Raw genomic sequence first — 22,207 nt, 5'->3', positions numbered from 1 at the left:
GTGGAATGTAGTGAGTGGAGTGGAGTGGAGTGGAGTGGAATGTAGTTGAGTGGAGTGGAGTGGAGGGGAGTGGAGGGAAGTGGAGGGGAGGGGGAGGGGAGGGGGGGGGGAGTGGAGTGGAGCTGAGGAGTAATGGAGTGGGGTGGAGTGGAGTGGAGGGGAGTGGAGTGTAATGGAGTGGAGTGGAGGGGAGGGGAGTGGAGGGGAGTGGAGTGGAGGGGGAGTGGAGTGGAGCTGAGTGTAATGGAGTGGGGTGGAGTGGAGTGGAGTGGAGGGGAGTGGAGCGGAGTGGAGTGGAGTGGGGTGGAGGGGGGGGGGGTGGAGGGGAGGGGAGGGGAGTGGAGAGGGGAGGGGAGGGGTGGGAGGGGAGGGTAGTGGAGGGGAGTGGAGGGGAGGGGAGTGGAGTGGAGCTGAGTGTAATGGAGTGGAGTAGAGGGGAGGGTAGGTGGAGGGTCCAGGGTAGTGGAAACAATAGCAAAGGGGAGTGGAGGTGAGGGCAATGGAGTGGAGTGGATTGGACCTGAGTGGAGTGGAGTGGAGTGGGGAGTGGAGTGGAGTGGAGTGGAGGGGAGGGGAGTGGAGTGGAGGGGAGTGGGGTGGAGTGGAGGGGAGTGGAGTGGAGTGGAGGGGAGTGGTGTGGAGTGGAGTGGAGTGGAGGGGAGTGGAGTGGAGTGGAGTGGAGTGGAGTGGAGTGGAGCGGAGTGGAGTGGAGTGGAGTGGAGGGGAGTGGAGGGGAGTGGAGTGGAGCTGAGTGGAGGGGAGTGGAGGGGAGTGGAGGGGAGTGGAGTGGAGCGGAGTGGAGTGGAGGGGAGTGGAGCGGAAGTGGAGTGGAGGGGAGTGGAGTGGAGGGGAGGGGAGTGGAGTGGAGCTGGAGTGGAGTGGAGTGGAGTGGAGTGGAGTGGAGTGGAGTGGAGGGGAGTGGAGTGGAGTGGAGTACAGTTATTGTCACTGGTACCAAGATCTACAAGAAGTACAGAAACTTGAAAATACATCCATCCAGATTCAGGGACAGTTCCTTCCCAGCTTTTTCAGACTTTATTTTAGACTTTAGAGATACAGCACGGAAACAGGCCCTTCAGCCCACCGGGTCCATGCTGTCCATCAATTACCCCAAACAATAGCACAACTCTACACACTAAGGGCAAGTTACACTTTTACAGAAACTGATTAACCTGCAAACCTGTGCATCTGGAAACCGGAGCACCCGGAGTAAACCCACGCGGGTCACGGAGTGAGCTCAGCAACGCCACCAGTGGCGGAGCGAGGAAACGCAGGGCAGCGCCTCTAGTGGCAGGTTGCGGAGCAAAGTGAGTTCGGCAGCGCCACCGGCGGCGGGAGTGCGGAAACGCAGCGCCACTGGTGGCAGAGTGCGGAGTGGGCTCAGCAGCGCCTCCTGTGGTAGAATGCGGAGTGAGCTCAGCAGCGCCTCTTGTGGCCGGTCGCGGAGTGAGCTCAGCAGCGCCCCCAGTGGCCGGTCGCGGAGTGAGCTCGGCAGCGCCCCCAGCGGCGGGGAGGGGAGCACTGCGTCACCGCGGCCCACAGCGGGGCGGGCTCGGGGCGGGGCTGGCGCCGACGGCGGGCGGGCGGTGCGGTGCGGTGCGTGAGGAGCGGTGCGGAGCGGGCGGCAGTCGGTCGCGCGGACACACCGAGCCCTGAGCAGCGACGGCCCCGGCTCCGTCCCCTCCCCCGTCCCCCCCAGCACCATGGCAACGGCTCGCGGCCCTGCTCGCCTCGGCGCCGCTGTGTGCGCGCTCCTCGCGCTCTCACTCCGGCCGGAGCCCGTCCGCGGACAGGGCGGTGAGGGAGGGAGTGCGGGCCCGGGGCCTGGACACCGGGAGCGGGGGCCTGGGGCCTGGGCTGAGGCCGAGCCCGGCCGGGATGGCGGGGAGGGGGAGAGGGAGAGAGAGAGGAGGGGGGGGGGAGACGGGGGTTAGAGGAGGGAAATTGAGGTGAGGGAGGGGGAGAGAAGGGGATGGGGGAGAGAGAAGAGGAGGAGGAGGCAGGGAGGGGGAGGAGAGGAGAGGGGGAGAGAGAGGAGAGAGAGGAGGGGGAGAGAGGGAGAGGGGGAGAGAGGAGGGGGAGGGGGGGAGAAGGAGGGGGAGGGAGAGAGGAGGAGGGGGAGGGGGGGAGGGAGGGGAGGAGGGAGAGGGAGGAGAGGGAGGGGAAGGGAGGGGGAGAGAGGGGGAGGGGAGGAGAAGGAGGGGGAGAGGGAGAGGGGGAGGGGGAGAGGAGGGGAGGGGGAGAGAGAAGGGGGGAGGGGAGAGAGGGAGGGGGGAGGGGGAGAGGGGAGGGAGAGAGGGAGGGGGAGGGAGGGGGAGAGGAGGGGGAGAGGAGAGAGGGGAGGAGGAGAGGGGGAGGGGGGGGGGAGAGGAAGGAGGGGGGGAGAGGAGGGAGGGGGAGAGTGGGGGGAGGAAGCAGGTAGAGATGGGAGAGGGGGAGAGAATGGGAACTGGTATGAGGACTTACTGGGGGCGAGGGGAGGGGTGGAAGACCCGGTGGGGGTCGGGGGAAGGACAAAGGTGAGGGGAGTGGGCTAGAAGGGGGAGGGGAGGGGAGGTGAACAACCAGGGTGGAAGAGGAAGGGAGCTGCAGGACATGGGGATGTGGGTTGGAGGACCAGGAGAGGTGGGGGGAAGGAGATGGAGGGGCAGGGGCTGCGGGGAGTGGAGAAGGGGTGCAATGGGGGGAGAGTGGAGAGGCTGGAGGAGCAAAGAGACAGGAGTTGGACGCAGGTGGTGGAATGGGAGGCAGGATATTATTTGCTGGGGATGTTGTAGAGAGGGATGGCCAGGAAACGGGGAGGAGTGGGTGCTGGAAGGGGGGATTGGAGTGCTCGGACAGTCAGGGGATAGGAGCAAAGTACTGGGGTGGGTTTGATCTAGGGCAGTCAGAAAATAACTGAGGAAACCCAGAGGGGAGGGTGTCGATGAGAGGACTGAGAAACCTGCATTGGCAGGGGGGGTGATCCTGGAGTTGTGGATTCCCAGGTGTGTGATGAGGGGCAAGGGTGGGGGAGTCAAAGACTGGCACAATGTTGGATGGAGTGAGGAATTGGGGGGGGGGGGGGGGGGGGTGGGGGGGGTGGTTGGCAGAATACCTGTATCCTTGATAGGTGGATGAGTGAGGTCTTGGGCCTTGCAGTGTACCAGAGAGTGCTGGGTTATTGGAGCTAGGAAGATCCAATATCAAGGGAGGAAAGAATGCCCTTGTCCTAGTGAATGATAACCTTGGTTTTGCACAAATATCCAAGGATGGGGTGGAGTCTTATATAAATGCTTTATTTTAACCAGCTATGATGCATCACCTTATACATGTATTTTTTTTATATTTTATAACTGTCAACACAAACAAATGCAAACTCAATGCACTGGAATTCCATCTCTCCCCTTGCCCTGCAACCTTTTTAATGTTTTCAATGTCTTCCCACCTTTCAATTAAATGCAGGCCAAGCGCCTGCAAAGGGTCAAAATGCAGTAGCATTTTCTAATTGGAACAATTGTGATATTGCATTAAAATTGGATTGAGGGCTGTTCTGCAGTAATGATCCATTTGCAAACGGTGAACAGTACTGCAGTGCAGTGATGTTATTAATTTCCTTGTCATATTCCACTTTGCAATCTAGGCCAGAACATGCTGGAAAGGTAAAATATTGAAAGGCAATAACTTGAACTAGAAATTAAACATTTCTAGGTTATCAGTAGGCGGCTTTTGTGTGGTTTGAGGCAGTAGCAAATGCATTTGAAATCATCTTGTTGAGCTGTAATAAACTGGCTGCAGAGGATTCATTATTCTATTTTTATATTTTGTTCCTTATTCATTATTAATCATTTTTATTTTGTCAACAGTAATTTGAAACTGATGAAATTCTATATCTGGATTCTGATGTCTGAGCCATTGTTTTTCATACACATTTTATTTTTGTCCTGTCAGAATTATCCTCTCTGGGAGTCGTTTTGGATAATTCGATGCACTCCAGCGACTATTGTGAGGAAGTATTGCAAGCATTACACTGTCAGCGTGGACCCAGAAATACAATCCACAAACACTGTTGAAAATCCATATAGAACATGGAAACAGGCGCTTCAGCCCAACTTGCCCACACCTGTGTTTACCCATATCCTTCTAATCCTATTCATGTACCTGTCCAAATGTTTTTTTTAAAGTTGCGATAGACCTGCCTCGACTACCTCCTCTGCATATACCTGCCACCATTCATGTGAAAAAAAACCTTGCCCCTCAGGTTCCTATTAAATGTTTCCCCCCTCTTGATCCCCTACTCGGAGTAAAATACTCTGTGCATTTACCCTATATATTCTTCTCATTATCTTATACACCTCTGTAAAATAACCGCCCCTCATTCTCCTCCGTTCCAATGAATAAAGTCCTAGTCTTGTCAATCTCTCCCTACAGCTCAGGGCCTCTAGTCCTGGCAACATCCTTGTAAATCCTCTCTGCACCCTTTAATTAAACCTGAATTTGGACTCAGTGCTTACAAAATAGGCCAGGTTATGAATGCAGATGTTCTATATTCTATTTTCATATTTTGTTCCTTATTCATTATTAATCATAAATACGGGATGAAATGTGACTCCTGTATGGTCGTGAGTAGTCGCCCAAAGAGTTGTACCTTTTTCTGGTCGCCGCTGGATTTTCAACATGTTGAAAATTGTCGGCCACCTGCTGCGACTATGATGGGTGCCGGCAAATCACCGAAAAAAATCGCGTAAGTGGGACAGGCCCTTAATGATCCTCTGGTAACAAGTCTTTGGTATTTGTTCCCTGTGTTATAATGCCAAATGTGTCCTCCAAGGTGCTGTGTCTCCAGTTAGTATTTCATTGAAATGATTGGCCGCATCCAAAAAGCCCAGTAAATTCATTTCACCCATATTTATGAACACATTGTATTTATTCATTTAGAATGTAGCATTTGGATTTTTAACTTAATTGAAAAAACAAAGATGACAAATGCATTTGCTGCCATTCAGTATTGTTTCAAGCTGTAAAGGGAGATTTACTTGTTTAATTATAATAATCTTTTGCAAATTCCTTCTTGACATAGTGACTTGTGTTTGTCATAAACTGTCAGGTTAATGAGTGCAGGATGGTTGAGTGACTTTGCAGCCTAGGCTCATCTGATCTTATCCGATGTCTATGGGGAATTACTAGGAATGTCCACTGACATTGGCTGCTTTCATGAACTGGAGAAGAGAAAGTTGCTGAGACTTACCAATTTAGTGAAGCACAGTGGAAGGAAAGTGAACCCCTGATCACTCCTCTGTGTGTGTAGTCCAGTCCACACCCAAAAGGGGCATAAACTGGGGCAGACCCATTGAAGAAATGTCATTGAGATTATAACTTTATAATCAAATCCAACTGCTGCTTGAAGTTTGCATTTTTGAGTTCTGTTTGTGTGCTCACTGTCTTTACTCTGTTTACATGGTGCTTCCACCAGACTTCGAATTTCACCTGCGGAGAACTGGGATAATTGGTGTAGAAACTGCAAGTGACTTGCATGTCAGGCTAATTTGCCTTTCTCTCATGCTTACTTTGGAAAATCAACAGGAAAACAACAGCTTGCGAGGGATATGGAGTCATTCATCACAAATAGATGGTGTTTTGGGGGTGGAAAGAGGGGTGAGGGGAGAAAAAAGCTGTTTTCCCCCCTTCCCCCCAAATCATGTTTTCATTTGCCAGCTGAGGCTTTAATTTGAACTAAGATGACGGATTTACTCAGGTGAACCAGGAGAAATTCTTCAGTCACTTTCTCCTTTCCATTGTCCATTATTATTTAGAACACGGTCATGTTATTTTTGAAATTGATTTGTGTGGTTCCAGGATAAATGAGCATTTTTTTTTTGTGTTGTGTTAATCTTCCATAATAGACCGCAGAACTATACAGCACGGGATCAGGCCCTGCGGCCTACAAGGTCCTTGCCGAACATGATTCCAAGTTAATCTAATCTCTTCCACCTGCATGCGATCCATAATCTTACCATTGACTTGTTAGCTAGTGTGTGGAAGATTGTCATTTAGATTTTATAATGTTAATGGCATTTAACTAAACTATTTGCTAGTAAAACCCAATGTTCTCAATTTGTGGAGGAAACTGAATGTTAGTTGTCCAGTTCTGATAGTCTTTAACTTGAAACATTAAGTCAGTTTCTTTCTCAATGCAGCTTCTTCACATGCTGAGCGTTTCCTCAACTTTATGTATTTTAAAGTTGAATGTTTTCTGTAACAAGTCCATTTTAGTGCAGATCCTTTTCCTTTCAAGCTAAAATTGCTGCTGGTTTAAAACACTATTTGTGCAGTCTAAATTATGGTGCATTTTAGCTCCCAAATTTTTCAGAAAAGGACCCTCTAATTTAGCAGCAACCTATGATTAATTATAATTGTTGCCTGTGCTGTTGGGAGTGCAGACTGCTTCACAACCAACAACCCTGTCTGCGATGTAGAAAAGTACAATGTCTTGTGAGATTTTTTAAATTTTGTTTTGATTCCAGCCCATTTAGTCTCAGTAATGAAAGCCAGAAATGTTTTCTGCAAAGCTACAAAATTAAATGTGTGTGCATGTATTTGCATGCACATATTGAAGCGTGCAAATGGGACCTATATGATGTCGTGAAAATCCATCTTTATTTCAATGTGCTGATTAGAGTCAGATTTATTATTTATATTTGTAGTCTGATACAGAATTGTTCAGTTTCAGTGTTCAAATCATATTCAAAATGCTACAAATTGAGCACCATGTAAACACAGTAAGTGACACATTCACTGGATGGTCTGTGACAACATCATAAAATGTTACATAAATGCAATAATATATTCACATGACTTTTCAGAGGTGATTAGAATGAATCAATTAAGAATGTTATTTTTCAGAATTAATGTGCTCACCGTTAATATTTTGCTTTAAATGTTCATATTTCATAAAGATGTGGTTTAACATTTGACTAATGCAAGTTGCTTTTTATGGTGACTTTTCTTTGAGAATTAACAACCAGGTACAGTATTAACAGTGTCAAACTTGATTCATTTTAAAATTATTGCAGTATTTTAATTTATTCCCCAATAGCTGTAGCATTTGTGTACTGTAATTGTGTCCAGTTATTTTTCTTTGTTTATAGCTGCCTTAATTAATAAATGTTTTCCTTTTGCAAAATGCAGCTGTTTTGTTTAGCAAGAGCACAGTAATGTTGATAGGTAGTATATGTAGGAGTCCTTCTTCACTTGAATACTGCAGCATTTATCATTTTTGGCCAGATAGTAAAATTAACTAACTAAATGTTAAGGTTTCCATTCGTGTGTATATACATATGAATGTTTTTGGGTATGTTTGTATGTGTGGGTGCTCCATTGAGATAAAAAAAGTACCGAGGGTCTTAAACAGCATTAAATTGTTAGGCATTATAGCACTTAGAAGTTCTTGTATTTTGCACTTTTGTTCAAGAGCAAGTTTTCCCTGAAGTCAACTTGTATAATGGCCACTGCAGAATAACTGTGCATCTTCTAGCAATATGTATTGGCATTATTAGAATATCTGATGTCGACCTGTTTCCGTGCCATTCCTTTTTGAACTGCATTAATTTGCAGCATTAAGGTGATGATTTGGTTGGATCTAATGTGGACTGTGCAAATGTGTAAGTTGAATTCTTGAGCATAGGAGTGATAGGTTAGTGGTCTTGCTGTTTCGGCTTCCTATTATACATTCTATGTGCTGTCAGCGTAGAGAACAAGTTTAATGTTAACATGTTTTTCTTTTGTCCCCTCAGTTATAACAAAAAATACTGAGTATTATAGTGGATAGTTTAGATTTTGAACCATATTTTCCCTGAAGTGGGGTATCTCATAGCCTGGTCTGGCGAATTTAAAATGCAAGTTCCCCATAGAATGAAGGCAGCAGAGCATCTGTGTATCCAGTTCAATGGCGGGCAAAGCAAATCTTCCTCAGGAATGAAGATAAAGGATTGACATATAAAGTGGAAGAACTGAGGAAAAGATGGAGTAGTTGAAATCATTATCCAAGCAGGTGTAAAAATAGAAACAAAGTGAAGGAAAAATGATTATGTTCAAGGACAGAAAAAATGGAAGATGACCACAAATCTTAATAACAATGACCTTTTTATTTCATATTTCGCTTGGGCAGCTTACACCCCAGCGGTATGAATATTGGCTTCTCTAACTTCAAGTAACCCTTGCCTTCCCTCTATGGTTTCTATCCATCCCTCCCCTTCCCAATTCTCCGGCCAGTCTGACTATTGTCGATTAATTTTTATCTCTGTTTGCTTCTTCTAGCTAACAATAATCTATTCTACAATTTCCTTGATTCGCATCTCTTTTGATCTCATTTTCACACCTTACACTTCCTTATCTCTGTGTCTTCCCTCTCCCCTGACACTCAGTCTGAAGAAAGGTCTCGAACCAACACGTCACCCATTCCTTCTATCTAGAGAAGCTGCCTGTCTCGCTGAGTTACTCCAGCATTTTGTGTCTATCTTCAGTGTAAACCAGCATCAGTTTCTTCCTACAACTTTTTAATCGTTTCTATTCGTGCACTGGAGAAATGAATCCACGGAACAGTTTCTGACAGAGATTGATTCAGTCATTAATATTTATTGTAGGTTACATGTAGGCTCAATAATGGAAGCTGGCTTTCTGCTACGAGTTTAAAGGGCAATTAAAGTGCAAATCCACAAACAAGAAAATCCTGAGGCGATCAAGCATGAGATATTTTTGAACGATTTGGCGATGTGCTGAATCATAGTGAATCTCTGCCTTTCCAGTTGCTACCCATGTTGCAGTATTAACCTAGTGTTTGTTGTTAAGGTGTTTATTGGTTTAGGTGACATTAATTGAATAAATAGCAGTTAAAGAATAAATTATAATTAAAGTTAGAATGCAAGACTTATGGAAAGATAACTTCAGAATGTTGGTGTGCAAATTTGAAGACGGGTTGCATTAGGTGTTGTCAGGATAGTAACGCCCACTTAAATTGCAAATTATAATGATTCTGACGTGCAGAATGAGGGAAAAATGGAAATTCCATACTATATTTCCAATCAAATCTGTCTGGAATATTGCCCTGCCGTAACAAACATAAATCCTGAAAGCTGTGTTGAGGCATAAATTAAATATATTTGCTTTAAAATTCTATGTGCTTGGCCTCTCTTTTCCTCTTGGCCTATTTTCATGTGCTTGGAGATTAAACATGTCAAACATGAGTGATTATTTGAGGCAAGCCTGTGCTTTGTTTGAAAACATCGGAATTTTGGGAGATTTAGTTTATATTTGTATTGAATAATAATTTAAGTTTTTAATTCATCGCATTAATCAGAGTCCCCTTCAGCGCTGTAAAGGACCAAAGTTGTGCTCCAGGCTTTGAATGATTCTGCAGTCACGCAGTTGCTGGTTTAGTCTGCTTCTGTCATTCATAGAATGCAGTAAATGCCGTCATTATCTTTTATACAGTCATCCCTTCAAATTAAGGCAAAAATATAATCCTAATTAAAAATTTGAATAATCATTCTTTTTATAAGCATTAAACTGTATTTTATGCAGGATTTCAAGACCTAAAAGTGTAGCAATACATTCAAATGCTATAGTATATATGATTTTGCTTTATCTAAGCAGAATTTGAGAGCTTATATTCTCAATTAATTGATATCAATATATATTCTACAATATTTGTAATTTAAAGTTCCGATTGAATCCGAGTTGTCTGTATTTCACAAGCCGCTGTGGATGAATTCTGATGTTCAGCGTATTTTTAGCTTTTCCAATTGCTGTATGTAGCTGTGATCCCTTTGAGCATTTAAGTATGCAGGGCCTACACAAGGGCAGTACAGAGCAGGTTAAAAACAGGTGGCTTTGCAAGCATACAAAGTGTTTTAAATATTTAATTTTTTGATAGTTTAACCTTTATCAAATTCCCTGCACTCCTTTTGAATTTATAACGTGAAATCTGGGCCGTTCCCACTTGAATATGACGTGGGGTTGCTGTGTTATTTTAGAGATTGGATTCTAGCATCTGCCGTGACAGCTTGAGCAAAATTCTAAAAATAGAATTAATACACAAAAAACGATTTATCTTCATGTGATTGGAGTAATTTTGTTAATGTGATATAAGATGAGGTTGTCCTATAATCTGAAATTAAATTTGGCTATAAAACTCACCCAGAAGGCTGTGTAATTTTAAATTTGTAATTTGAACAAATTGGATTCTCCAGGCAGTGTTATGCCACAACCATTAAATAAGTAAAGGGGAAATAGTTTGCAGGAAAATGCAGTGAGCTCCAGTATCCCATGTAATATTTACTATGTTTCTCCGTTTACCTGTCTTTGCTAACAAAGCAATTACTGGTAGATCAGACACTGTCATTTTGGTAATGTGAAACTACAGGTTCTCACTAAGCAAGATCCAGATAACCAAGTAGCAAATGAATTGTACTACAGTAGACACAAAATGCTGGAGTAACTCAGCTGGAAAGGCAGCATCTCTGGAGGGAAGGAATGGATGACGTTTCGGGTCGAGACCCTTCTTCAGACTGCGAGTCAAGGGGGGGGGGGGGGGGGAGACCCCCATTCTTTCTCACCATTCCTTCTCTCCAGTGATGCTGAGTTACTCCAGCATTTTGTGTCTATCTTCAGTTTAAACCAGCCTCTGCAGTTCCTTTGTACACCATTGTTCAGCAATGTTGCTTCGTCTCCATTAACATGGCACGCAGTTCGTGGTCGTGATTGCAACCTGCTAATTTTTAAATCACCGTTTATAAAATTTGTGGTGATTATTTGCAAAAGAAACTTTGTATTATTTGCGTGTATTATTTATTGTTTTTATTTATTATTTTTAAAATCTTGATTTTAATTTCACACATTACATCATTTATTTTTTTAATGTGTCTGGCTATTTTCAGTAATTCAGTTATGTATCAGCAAAAGCTTCAGCCATTGTCAGATTAGAATCTTTGCTCTTTTCCTGGTCTTAACTAGAATGCATCTGACCAGCTCTGCATTATTTATTAGCCCATTTAATAGCAAGGGACCAAAATGTCAATGGGATTTCAATCAATTTTTGCGTTTCTACTGCCAGAATAAGCAAGTGTGATGCCCAGAAATGAACACAGTACCCCTGTTGAGGCAAAATTGGTGTTTTATAAAGGCTCATCGTATCTTCCTTGCATGTATTATTCTATGCCTTTATAAAGCCCAATTTCTAATATATTTTTATGTACTTTTATAATTTGCCTTGCCACTTTCAATGAACAATGCATATAACCCCCCCCCCGTCACCCGATCTCTCTTCTACATCTTTTAGCATTCTGCCCTCTAATGTACATTGACCTATTGTCATTCTTTCACATCGAAATGTAATGCTTCGCATTTCTCGGTTAAATTTCACTTTTGGGACAATCCACCATCCATATCTCCTTCAAGTCTATTTTTATCTTCCCCACTGTTCCCCCAATTTTTGTTAACAAATTTTGAGTTAATGCAATGAAAACCCAAGCCCCTATCATTATAATATATTAAGAAAGGCAGTGGTTCCCAAACCAACTTGGAAGCACAGTATACTGATCTCCAGCATGAAAAACAATTACTACAGTCTAGTAGCTTCACTACTACTGTCTCTCTAGTTCGTTGGTAGATTTTCTGTCCGTGCTATTTTATTCCATTACCTGTAATCTTGACAACAAGACTTTTATGTAGCACCTTAAGTTTGGTAAGTCCATTAATAACACATCAATCATATTTTTCTCCCATTGACCTCTGTTACTTCATTAGAAAATGTTGGAAATACTAAACGTCAAGCATTATCTAAGGAGGGAGAAACAAAGTTGAAGTTTTAGATTGACTATCTTTTATAGAACTATGATAGATTTTGTTTTCCACAAATGTTGCCTGTTAAGTATTTCCAGCCTTTTTCTCAACACTTACTATTTATTTTTTTTTTTTTCTTTTTGGAGTTATTTCTGTGTTTCTCAAATTGTCCCCAGCACTGAGGTCAAACTAGTTTGTGGTTAATTGGATCACCCCTCACCCTTGCAATGTTCCATTCCCGTTGAGCTTATGAACTGCTGATGAATGATGTTGTCAACCAAATGGCACCAATAGGCTAGGAAGGGATCAACTACTATGGTTATACAGGTATTCACAAAAGCAATTATTGATGACTTTGATAAGAGTTCTATTAATCCATTTAGTTCTCCGAAGACGGCCACAAAAAGCTGGAGTAACACAGCGGATCAGACAGCATCTCTGAACAAAAGGAATAGGTGACGTTTTGTTCACCTATTCCTTTCCTCCAGAGATGCTGTCTGACCCGCTGAGTTCACCAGACTGATTCCTGGGATGGCAGGACTTTCATATGAAGAAAGACTGGATAGACTCGGCTTGTACACGCTAGAATTTAGAAGATTGAGGGGGGATCTTATAGAAACGTACAAAATTCTTAAGGGGTTGGACAGGCTAGATGAGAAAATCATTTTTTACACAGAGAGTGGTGAATCTGTGGAATTCTCTGCCACAGAAGGTAGTTGAGGCCAGTTCATTGGCTATATTTAAGAGGGAGTTAGATGTGGCCCTTGTGGCGAAAGGGATCGGGGGGATGGAGAGAAGGCAGGGATGGGAATCTGAGTTGGATGATCAGCCATGATCATATCGAATGGCGGTGCAGGCTCGAAGGGCCAAATGGCCTACTCGTGCACCTATTTTCTATGTCTATGAGTTACTCCAGCTTTTTGTGTCTATCTTTGGTTTAAACGAGCATCTACAGTTCCTTCCTACACAATTTAGTTTTCCCTTTTGTTTAGCTCGATTCCCTTTAGGGTAGTTTTGTTGTTATATACATCTTTACAATAATTGCAATGATGTTTAGGAAATAAATCATCAGTCACTTTACCATTTTCCCATATGTTTCCATATGATATGCTATTTTCTGTGTATGCCAGTTTTAGTTTTGAAAACTATACTGCAGTATAGTTTTCAACATTTCCATTTGCATTCAAGGCATAATTTACATTGTGGTTGAAAACCCTTTGCTATTAGAAATGATATACCAAGCATCCATGGTGATGTGCATTCAGCTTCCAGGCTTATTGGATGACCTTTATGGTTCATCTAGTACATGTAGCTATTTCAAAAAAATATAATTTAATTTGAACTTGCTATGAACTTTCACTGATGTTGATGTAAATATAATACTACTGATATTGTAAAAATCAGAACTCAGTAGGTTGATGGAGCATGGAAAAGAGGCGGTGGTGATGAGTGGGCAATTAGCCTATCCACCTGCATTTTTGGGAAATGGGAGAAAACCAGAGCCGAGGAGATGCCCACACCATCGCAGGGAGATCATGCAAACTCCACCCATACAGTATGGAGGTCGGGGTTTATCCTGAATTGGCTGAGCTCTGAAGCAACAGCTCTTCTTGCTTTTATTTTAATCTTTCCTATCCAACTCATTCTGTCACACTTTTATTTCTGTTTTCTCAGTTCCACCTTCTGTCTCCCTCTGTTTTCTCCAATCTTTTATGATTCTGATGAAATATTGTGCTAAAGCCTTTGCTCCATTTCTATCTGCTCACATGCTAACAGATCATCCGATGAGTATTTCAAGTAAATTACATACAAACCCTCCAGTGTCTTTAGTGTTTTTACTTAAGAAACATCAGAAATGATATTTGTTCACATCAGTGTTTCATAGACATGGGAGTTGGAGGCAACATGAATATTTATGAGATTTGTTCAGATTTTTATTAAAATTGGGATTTTCACCAGTGTAGATGTAAATAAAACATAGGGATTTGCTCATTTGGATCCATTTTTTGAACAAAATGGTAATTTGTGGGGGGGGGTTTAGGATACACCGGCAGTTTGCAAGGTCACAAGTTAAGTTCTTGAAACTAATTCTGTAGTTTGGATGATGAATTCCACATTATTTAATGTTAAAGCTGATGTTCGTCACTTTAGATCTACCTCATGTCTCAGGCATTTATCTCTGGCCGGCTGTACAAGCCAGTATTAGAAGTGTACTTAAGATGCTTACAATTACCATAAAAGGACAATGGTTCTTATGTGCCAACTATAAACAGGATTCACACTTGCCGAATATAAACAGCTTTTAGCGCTCTGAGAAGCGTTGCAGTGTTGGAAGCACAAGGCCAATGTTACGTAGAGCAAGTTTATTCAATGCCGTAGCAATTTTGCTCAAAAGTAGTGTTCTTGCTTGGTATAGATATAGCCAGAGGGGAATTAATTTATAGCAATTAGACGTTAACTAGTGCTTCACTTTCAGAGAAACGTCATTATTCAAGAACTGATTTCCCAACCATTGCTCAATGGACAGTACTTGCCTCACTCGTTGTGGTGAGCTCAGTAGTTACTTGAGACATGCAAGAAGTTTAGTGCTACATATTTTGTGGAGGGGGTTGGGGGGGGAAACTAGGCCAATCTTTTAAAAATTCATTAAAATAAGATTTGTGCAGTATCACGTTGTAGTTTGTGATAGCTTACTGGGGCAAAGTTGGATACAGTATTTTTGTTATAGCAATGGTTACAGTTCATTAACCTTGTGAACACTGCTTTTTTGGGGGGAAAATAGGTGAAACATCTTGCTCAAAGAGAGGAGAAAATGACGTTTGTAGGATCATTAATTCATGTCGTACCAAATTTGAAGGTCTCTTTCACTTGAGTTGATTGGAAGCCTAATTTAAAAATGTCTGCATGGAAAGACCAAAATACTTGGAAGGAACTACAGATGACTGTTCAGGACACACTGGATGGAAGTATCGTTGCATTGATCTTTGTGCCATTTGAGGTGGTATAATTTTTTCCATCAAGTCAGATTGTTTAAACGGCCTATGAACAAGGAATCTAGGACAATAGTGGCAAAGAGCAGCAATGCAGATTTATCAGTTATTGCAACTTTCAACAGAGTTTGCCGTACTGGATGGATGGTGTTGGATAGATTCAAATTTGTTATCCATTCTAAATGCAGTGCATGTTCACTTATATCCTTAACAGAAAATACATCTGGTTATTTGATTACTAATGGGAAAATCAGACTACTTGTATCTGTTAACTAGTGCTTTTGTTTGGTTTAAATATTATCAATTTATTGCCAGATCCTTATTGAAGAAGTTTGTAGAAAAGACATTCCCCCAGATACCCTGCTCATTTCTCACAGAAGTGAGCTGTTTGTGGTTTCATTGAGCTGCAAAGCACAATATTATTTTAATCCAAAGAATTTTTATGCAGCTCGTGTCAGCATTATGTAGTGTGAAGTTAGGTCTGGCATAAGATTGACGCAGATAATCTTTGACACTGCACCAAATATCTATTTGAACTCCAGCCTACGAGAAGCAGTCATGACATTGTCTGGACTGCCCTCGCAGCTTACATTTTATCTCCCCCCCCCCCCTCCCATCTCCATGTTTTTCTGCTTGATGGATTAATGAAGAGTCTTGTATCATCCATTCTTCTGAATGCCTAGTTTTTCTTGCTACCTTTGTAGCTGTGAGTTAATGGCAAAATAAATAATTGCAGAGTCAACCGAGTCTCTAGAAGGTTTTCTGAGCTCCAGCCTGGTTGGGTAACTTGGTTGGGTTTTATTTCTTCACTGCTCATTTTCTCTATGGAATTAGGTCTTTTTGCTGATTCGTGTTACTGCTGAACCTCTGCAGTTAACTCAGAATGAATCAGGAATTGAATTTGACGGATCAGATTCATGTGACTTGTTTCTGGTTTGGATATTTTTGAACCTTGGGTGTGGCATGAAACCAAGTTAAGAATATAACATCAGAGAGGAAGTGTAGTGAGCCATTCAATCCCTGATAACTACTTGCTTGTTCAACATGGTCAAAGCTCACCTTTTATCTCACGGCCTTGTGCTTGCACTGATCCCGTATCCCTTAATTCCCATAACATTTAAAAATCTATTTCCTTCTGTAGTGAACGTGCTCTAAGCCTTACAGTCATCTTGGGTAAACATTTCCAATGATTCAATACCCTAATAAAGGATTCAAAGCTGATCCCTTAATTTAAGGCTTGACACCCTAGCCAGCAGGAGCATCAATTCTGAATCTGCCATGTCAAATCCCATTTTATTGAGATTTTCTCTCATATTTCGAAGTAAACAGAGTATCCAAGCCCCCCTTATCAGGATAGACACAAAAAGCTGGAGGAACTTGGCAGGTCTGAAGAAGGGTCTCGACCCAAAGCTTCTCCTACTCCTTTTCTCAAGAGATGCTGTCTGACCCGCTGACTTACTCCAGCTTTTTGTGTCTATCTTCAGTTTAAACCAGCATCTGCAGTTTTTCCTACACCTTCCATATCAGGAATCAAATTGGTGTACGGCTATATCTCTTGTATATGGACACCAAGCTTGTGTCCACAAATACCAGGTACAATCTCACCTGGGCCTCATGCAATTGCAGTAGGCCTTCTTTACTCATTCAAATACTCTTTCCTATCACACTGTCCGTGTTTTTTATGTTGTTAATGGGAAGTATGTGTTTTATTTAGGCATGTTGGGCTGGACTTTGACAAGCAAAACATTTGCTTTCTATGCTGACCTTAAATTTGATATCCAAGATCCAGCAATCTCTGGCACCTCACATGGATTGCTGGCAGGTGTCAGTTCAGATGGATTTCTGACATCTAGTAACTATGGAGTCGTCCATCTTAATAATCATACACGATGAGAAGAATAGATCACGTGGATGCACAGAGTAGGTGAATCGAGGACCAGAGGACATAGATTTAAGGTGAAGGGGAAAAGATTTAATAGGAATCTGCGGGGTAACGTTTACACATGGAGGGTGGTGGGTGCATGGAACAAGCTCCCAGAGAAGGTAGTTGATCAATCACCACATTTAAGATTTTTAAACCTTGAATTTTGTCAATTCAAGGTATCGAGAAATGATGCAAATCCAGTACATGGGTTTGGGTCTCTGATCAGCTATGATTAATGTACATCCTTTTCTGTTATTCATAGTTAGTATGAATTTACTAATATAAGGTACATTCTTGATGTACACCTTTATAATGCTAAAACGCCGTACACCTTTTCTATATTCTTCTACTGTTATGATCCAATCGAGCGGCTAGTCCAATTCCATACACAAGTGATATTTTGTTACTAGGATTACTAAAAGTCTTGTATATGTTTGTGCTACTGCCTCCTCGGCTAGATGTGGCATGGTTAAGAATTGTCTATTCTGCGCCAGTAAGGCTGGTCCGTTAGATTGCAAACAATTGCATGACATGGTTCAACATTTCAATGCTCAGCTCTATGGCATGAATGATATTATCATTGATACAAGAACATGCAAATAAGTTGTCAAAACTCCATTTAATAGAGAACCAAATGGAGATATTAGAGTGAATGGTTGCTGTTATAACAAGTATCTGAATAGAGAAAGATTGAGTGGCAAAGAGATTTACAGAGGGAATTCCAAAATGTCAGGCCTAAACCGTTGCAATGTGCCAACATGATGAAGTCATTAAAAGTTGAAAGTGTAAGTGTCCAGAATTAGAGATGTGCAGAAGTCTGAGGATTTTTAGAGTATGAATGGTGAGAAATATGGAGGAATATGAGAATAACGAGACATTTAAAACTGAGACAATAAATTCAATTAGTTTTGGTCTATTTTTCAATATAACTAACTTAAGGGTATAAATGTGCCAGTGATATTTCTCATGTCAATTACTGAATACCAGTTTTTTTAAATCTGCTAATTGGTAGTTGAACTCAATATTCAGAAATGCACTTCAATGTATCCCTTTGGATATATTGGCCATGATTTCTATTTATCGAAGAGTTTCAAAGTATATTGCTTGAATAAAAGCTTGATTAACAATTGAGATTGTCTAAAAACTGGAATAAATGTTTAGAAAAGGACCCTTGACATTTGTTATTTTGATTTTAATTACAATTTATTTGTGTACATGGTTGTGGTTGTGTTTTGTGAATTTTGCAAGTGCTAAAATATGTAGGAATCTGTTCAAACCAATTCATGGCAGGCAAAATGGAATTGTTCCTTGAGAAATACATTCTCGCTTTTCAGTTTGTTGATAATCAGTAAGATGCCTGCTTCTAACTAGACTTTCCCAGTGCAATAAAAAGAATCAAGTGATTTATTTATGACTGTTCTGTGATGTTGAGGTATAATGGAGTTGGGTATACTTTGTGGAGTTTAAGAATATTAGTTAGTTATTATGAGAAAGTTAGTGGACTTTCCTGCTCCGGATGTATTTCCAGTCACGTACAGTCCAAAAAGCTCTGCGTTTTGGGTATTGATTGGTAAGGATCCATGTCAGTTAATACTAGCTAGGTGATTAAATTTCCAATATATCTCAAATGGCCAGTTACACAAAGCGCAACAAACTATTTGCCCTGTTGTTCTTTAAATTTTTGCACATATCATAAATTTCTAAAAATTCCAAAAAATCCCTGGCCATTTCTACATTATTTGTGTCCTGTGAAATTCTTCAGATTGCCTGTCCTTTTCTTAATAATTCCTAACAAATTCTTTGAGGACAGTTTGACCCTACAATTAATTAAAATTCCATACTCCACTTTTTGTATGTACCCTTTTTCCATGTCTGTACCTAATATTGTGATTTTCTTTGAATTATATACACTGTTCTTTTCTAGTATTGTTTTCTAAGCTAATGTAGAAATGAACAATTTCTGTTTATATGTCTACAGTTAAGACTATTCTCAGAGTTTAGGGCTGCTTTGATTACTCTATCACTACATTTCTACTACCCTCCCTCCAGCTGGGTTTGTCAAGTCACCCTTGTCAGAAACTAAGCTGACAGGAGATACCTTTGAGCTGTACTGTGACGTGGTAGGGAACCCCACACCCGAAATCCAGTGGTGGTACGCTGAGGTCAACAGGGGCGACTCGTTCATACAACTATGGAATGGTGCTCGGAAGCGACGGGTTTCAATAAACACAGCTTACGGCAGCAATGGAGTGAGTGTGCTGCGTGTCACTAGGTTGGCCCTGGAAGATACGGGGACTTATGAGTGCAGGGCCAGCAACGACCCCAGGCGGAACGACCTCCGACAAAATCCAGCCATTACCTGGATACGCGCCCAGGCCATTGTTGACATCCTACCAAGTGAGTACTGCATATAGTAGTACCATTAGTAGTTCCTGCTGGTCATTGAGACCTTGCTCCTTTCCTCTTGTCTCTACTTAATTCTTCCCCACCACCCCTCCTCATTTACAATGTTGTAGACCTGCACTCCCATTTAATCGTCCAGAAATGCCTGGATTATTGTACCTTGTCTTGCCTATCCCCCTCATGATGCCTCTAGTTTGTGAATAACTTCCATTAGAAAAAAAAGCAGTATTGAAGCCATACTACTCCGCAGAGTTCCGTATTAATCGTGTAGTATGTACTGTAATGTGTGTGTCCCATAAATCCCTTGCCATCTAAGTAAACCCTCCCCACCCCCCCCCCCCCCCCCCCCCCCCCCCCCCCCCCCCCCCCCCCCCTCCCCTCTTCCTGACTTTCCCCATGAAAATTGTGAGCCCTGTAGCCTGAGCAGTTGTGTGTTTAATCGATCATTGTATTGAACCTTTTAGTGCTTGGGACACAAAGCTGCTAACCAGATCCATTTTCTTTTGAAGCAGTCATGGCAGCCGCTAGAGTGCTGATGAATGCCTGCGTGGGTGTGCATGTGAAGTTTTATTTTTACTGTTTGCTGGATACGAGACAGATGGCATAGCGAACTGCAAAGAGAGATGCTCCGCATGCTAATTGGCATCTGCAACTGCGGGGCATTACAAAATGGTGCAGGACAGCGATTTTACAATTATTTTGGATACTGAATCCTGGTACTGATTAGATTTGGTGCGCCCATAATCCAAGTAATAGAATATTAAATATTTTATGGTGCATTCTACTAGCTAGGCATATTTTGAACCTTATAAAAGTTGACATTACAAATATAGAAGTTATTTCAATTTAAATAGAATTGCAGTGATGCTAAATGCAGTTTGCTGAAGGGCGTATATTCCACTTTTACAACGTTTATTTTTAAAGCCATAAACATGAGGTTTGCTGTGTGTAGATTAATTCATTGGGAGTATGAGGGAGAAGATGTTTTGAGCCCAAGATTTGTATGGTATCTGAATGGCTATTTCTACTAACTAATAACCCCCATAGAGAGCTAATATCATGTTATCATTGTGCAAATGCACAGCATTGAAATTGTTAACCAACATAAAGATTTTATTCATCATCTTCTTAAAACAAAGTGAAGCCTGCTAATCATTTAAAAGAACTTAAATGTTAATCAAGTTTTGTGCATTCAATCTGGTAGTTCAGAGAGAGAATGACTATGTAAGTATTAGCAATCATGCTAGATTTGTGGAACCCTTTTACCTCAGAGATCTGGACAACCTTTATCATCATGAAGAGATTTCATCTACATTTGAAAATGCGTTAGAATTATAACCTTTTCCCAAAAGTTGCTGCTCAGCAAGATTTAAGTCATGTGGGTTAGTGTCTTCATTTTAAAGTGGTGGGAAATGTCAGAGAATATTTACAATATTTGTTGATAATTTCTAGACTTCTGCTGTAGTTAATGGAAAGTTTAATGTTGCATTATTCTTCATTTGAGGGTATTCCCTTCATCCTTTATTTTTCAGTACTAATGGTAAGTTATTTGATATCAAAATTGTAAGAACAGCACAATTCAGGATGGTGAGTACACCATTAAAGACAGTGATCCTGCTACTGAGAATTATTTCTTAATCCTCTGCACCTCTACCCCAACATGCTTATTCTTCCCATCCCACAGACTAGAGCACACCATAACTATACTCTGCTTTCCATATTCACTTTCGCCTCCTATAGCGTATCAGCTTTTCATAAATATCCCTTTTCCTAATGTAGTCTGCATAGTTTGCTTAATTTTAATGGGATCATGTCTTTAAGGTAATGTTCATATTTGTTATTATTTCACATAGATCGTGCAACAAATGGAATATTATTTCTTTGACCATTTAATGTTCAGCAATCTAAGTTGTACTGAGTTTCCTTTATTTGTTATTTGGGATGTCCAGTGATATATAGTCTTAGGACATTTTGATTTAGAATCTTTTCAACATATTCCTGTAAACCCCTGTGTGGGGGGAGAAAAACTTTTTTTAATGTGAGGAAGAAAAAAATGTTCTAAACATAAACTGATACAGAGAAAGATAGATGTAAAACCTCTAACTTTGCTCCTGAGATGAGAGTGGGTGGAAATCTGACCTTGTTTCTTCTATTCTTTTTTATTGCATTGGAAATTTCAACAAACTAGACTGAAATATGTAAAACATTGTATTCATGATTGAAATTAACTTATTTTTCAAGGCAATATGCCGGTCAAAGAAAACACTTTGGAGGTTTAACTTCCATTCCATTGAAGCAATGCCAGTTGAGACAGTGCTTGGCTCATGAATGGTCAGAATTGGGATGGATAGTTTACTGTCCTTGCAGTCTGTTATGCCAGGCAGATAGTCTTGCAAAATGGTTATGAATGGACACTAGATACTCTCTAGAATTAATTTTAAAAAGTTATGATATTATTATATTCTTAAAGGATGATTTATTCAAGCTTCTTTCTATTAGATTTTGACTCGTTTGTGAAAATATGTGGTGAAGGGAGATTTTATTACTGTTTTGACTTATTGACTGACCTTGTTCCCCTCCTGCTTTCTATGGGTCAGAAGATTCAATATTTAATTTCAATGGAAAGGGGGGTTAGAGTATAAAATACATAGCCATGTGTACAAATACATGTACCTGTCCAAGTGTCTTTTAAATGCTGTGATAGTATCTGCCTCAACTACCTCCTCAGACAGCTTGTTCCCCACACCCACCACCCTCTGAGTGAAAACGTTGCTGCCCAGGTGTGTATTAAATCTTACCCCTCTCATCGTCCTTTTGTTTTTGATTCCCTTATCCTTGGCATTCACCCTATCTATTCCCCTCATGATTTTATACACCTCTATAAGATTACCCTTTAGTCTCCTGCACTCCAAGGAATAAAGTCCTAGCCTACCCAACCTTTCCCTATAGCTCAGCCCCTCAGGTCCTGGCAATATCCATGCACTCATCTCTGCACTCATTTCAGTTTACTCACATCCTTCCTACAGCAAGATAACCAAAACTGAATAGCTTTATTCACTACTCCAAGTGTGGA

The 22,207-nt window shown here is 41.5% G+C and overlaps 1 protein-coding gene across 4 annotated transcripts in view; it reads left to right on the top strand.

Moving 5' to 3' along the window:
• Window positions 1-1,592: 1,592 nt before the first annotated feature.
• nptnb (neuroplastin b) overlaps window positions 1,593-22,207 on the top strand; it is a 43,002-nt gene continuing 22,387 nt past the window's right edge. Inside the window, exons 1-2 of one of the 4 annotated variants that reach the window (XM_055662898.1) lie at window positions 1,593-1,797; window positions 18,781-19,128. In XM_055662898.1, the coding sequence (XP_055518873.1) occupies window positions 1,704-1,797; window positions 18,781-19,128 (442 nt within the window). In that variant the 5' untranslated portion in view covers window positions 1,593-1,703. The remainder of the gene's footprint in view (window positions 1,798-18,780; window positions 19,129-22,207) is intronic. The other 3 variants (XM_055662897.1, XM_055662896.1, XM_055662899.1) reach the window with 3 other exon arrangements.

This window comes from Leucoraja erinacea, chromosome 36 (assembly GCF_028641065.1).
Source record: "Leucoraja erinacea ecotype New England chromosome 36, Leri_hhj_1, whole genome shotgun sequence".
NCBI lineage: Eukaryota > Metazoa > Chordata > Chondrichthyes > Rajiformes > Rajidae > Leucoraja > Leucoraja erinaceus.
The sequence above is the reverse complement of the archived record's forward strand: the minus strand, read 5'-3'. Positions and strand labels throughout refer to the sequence as shown.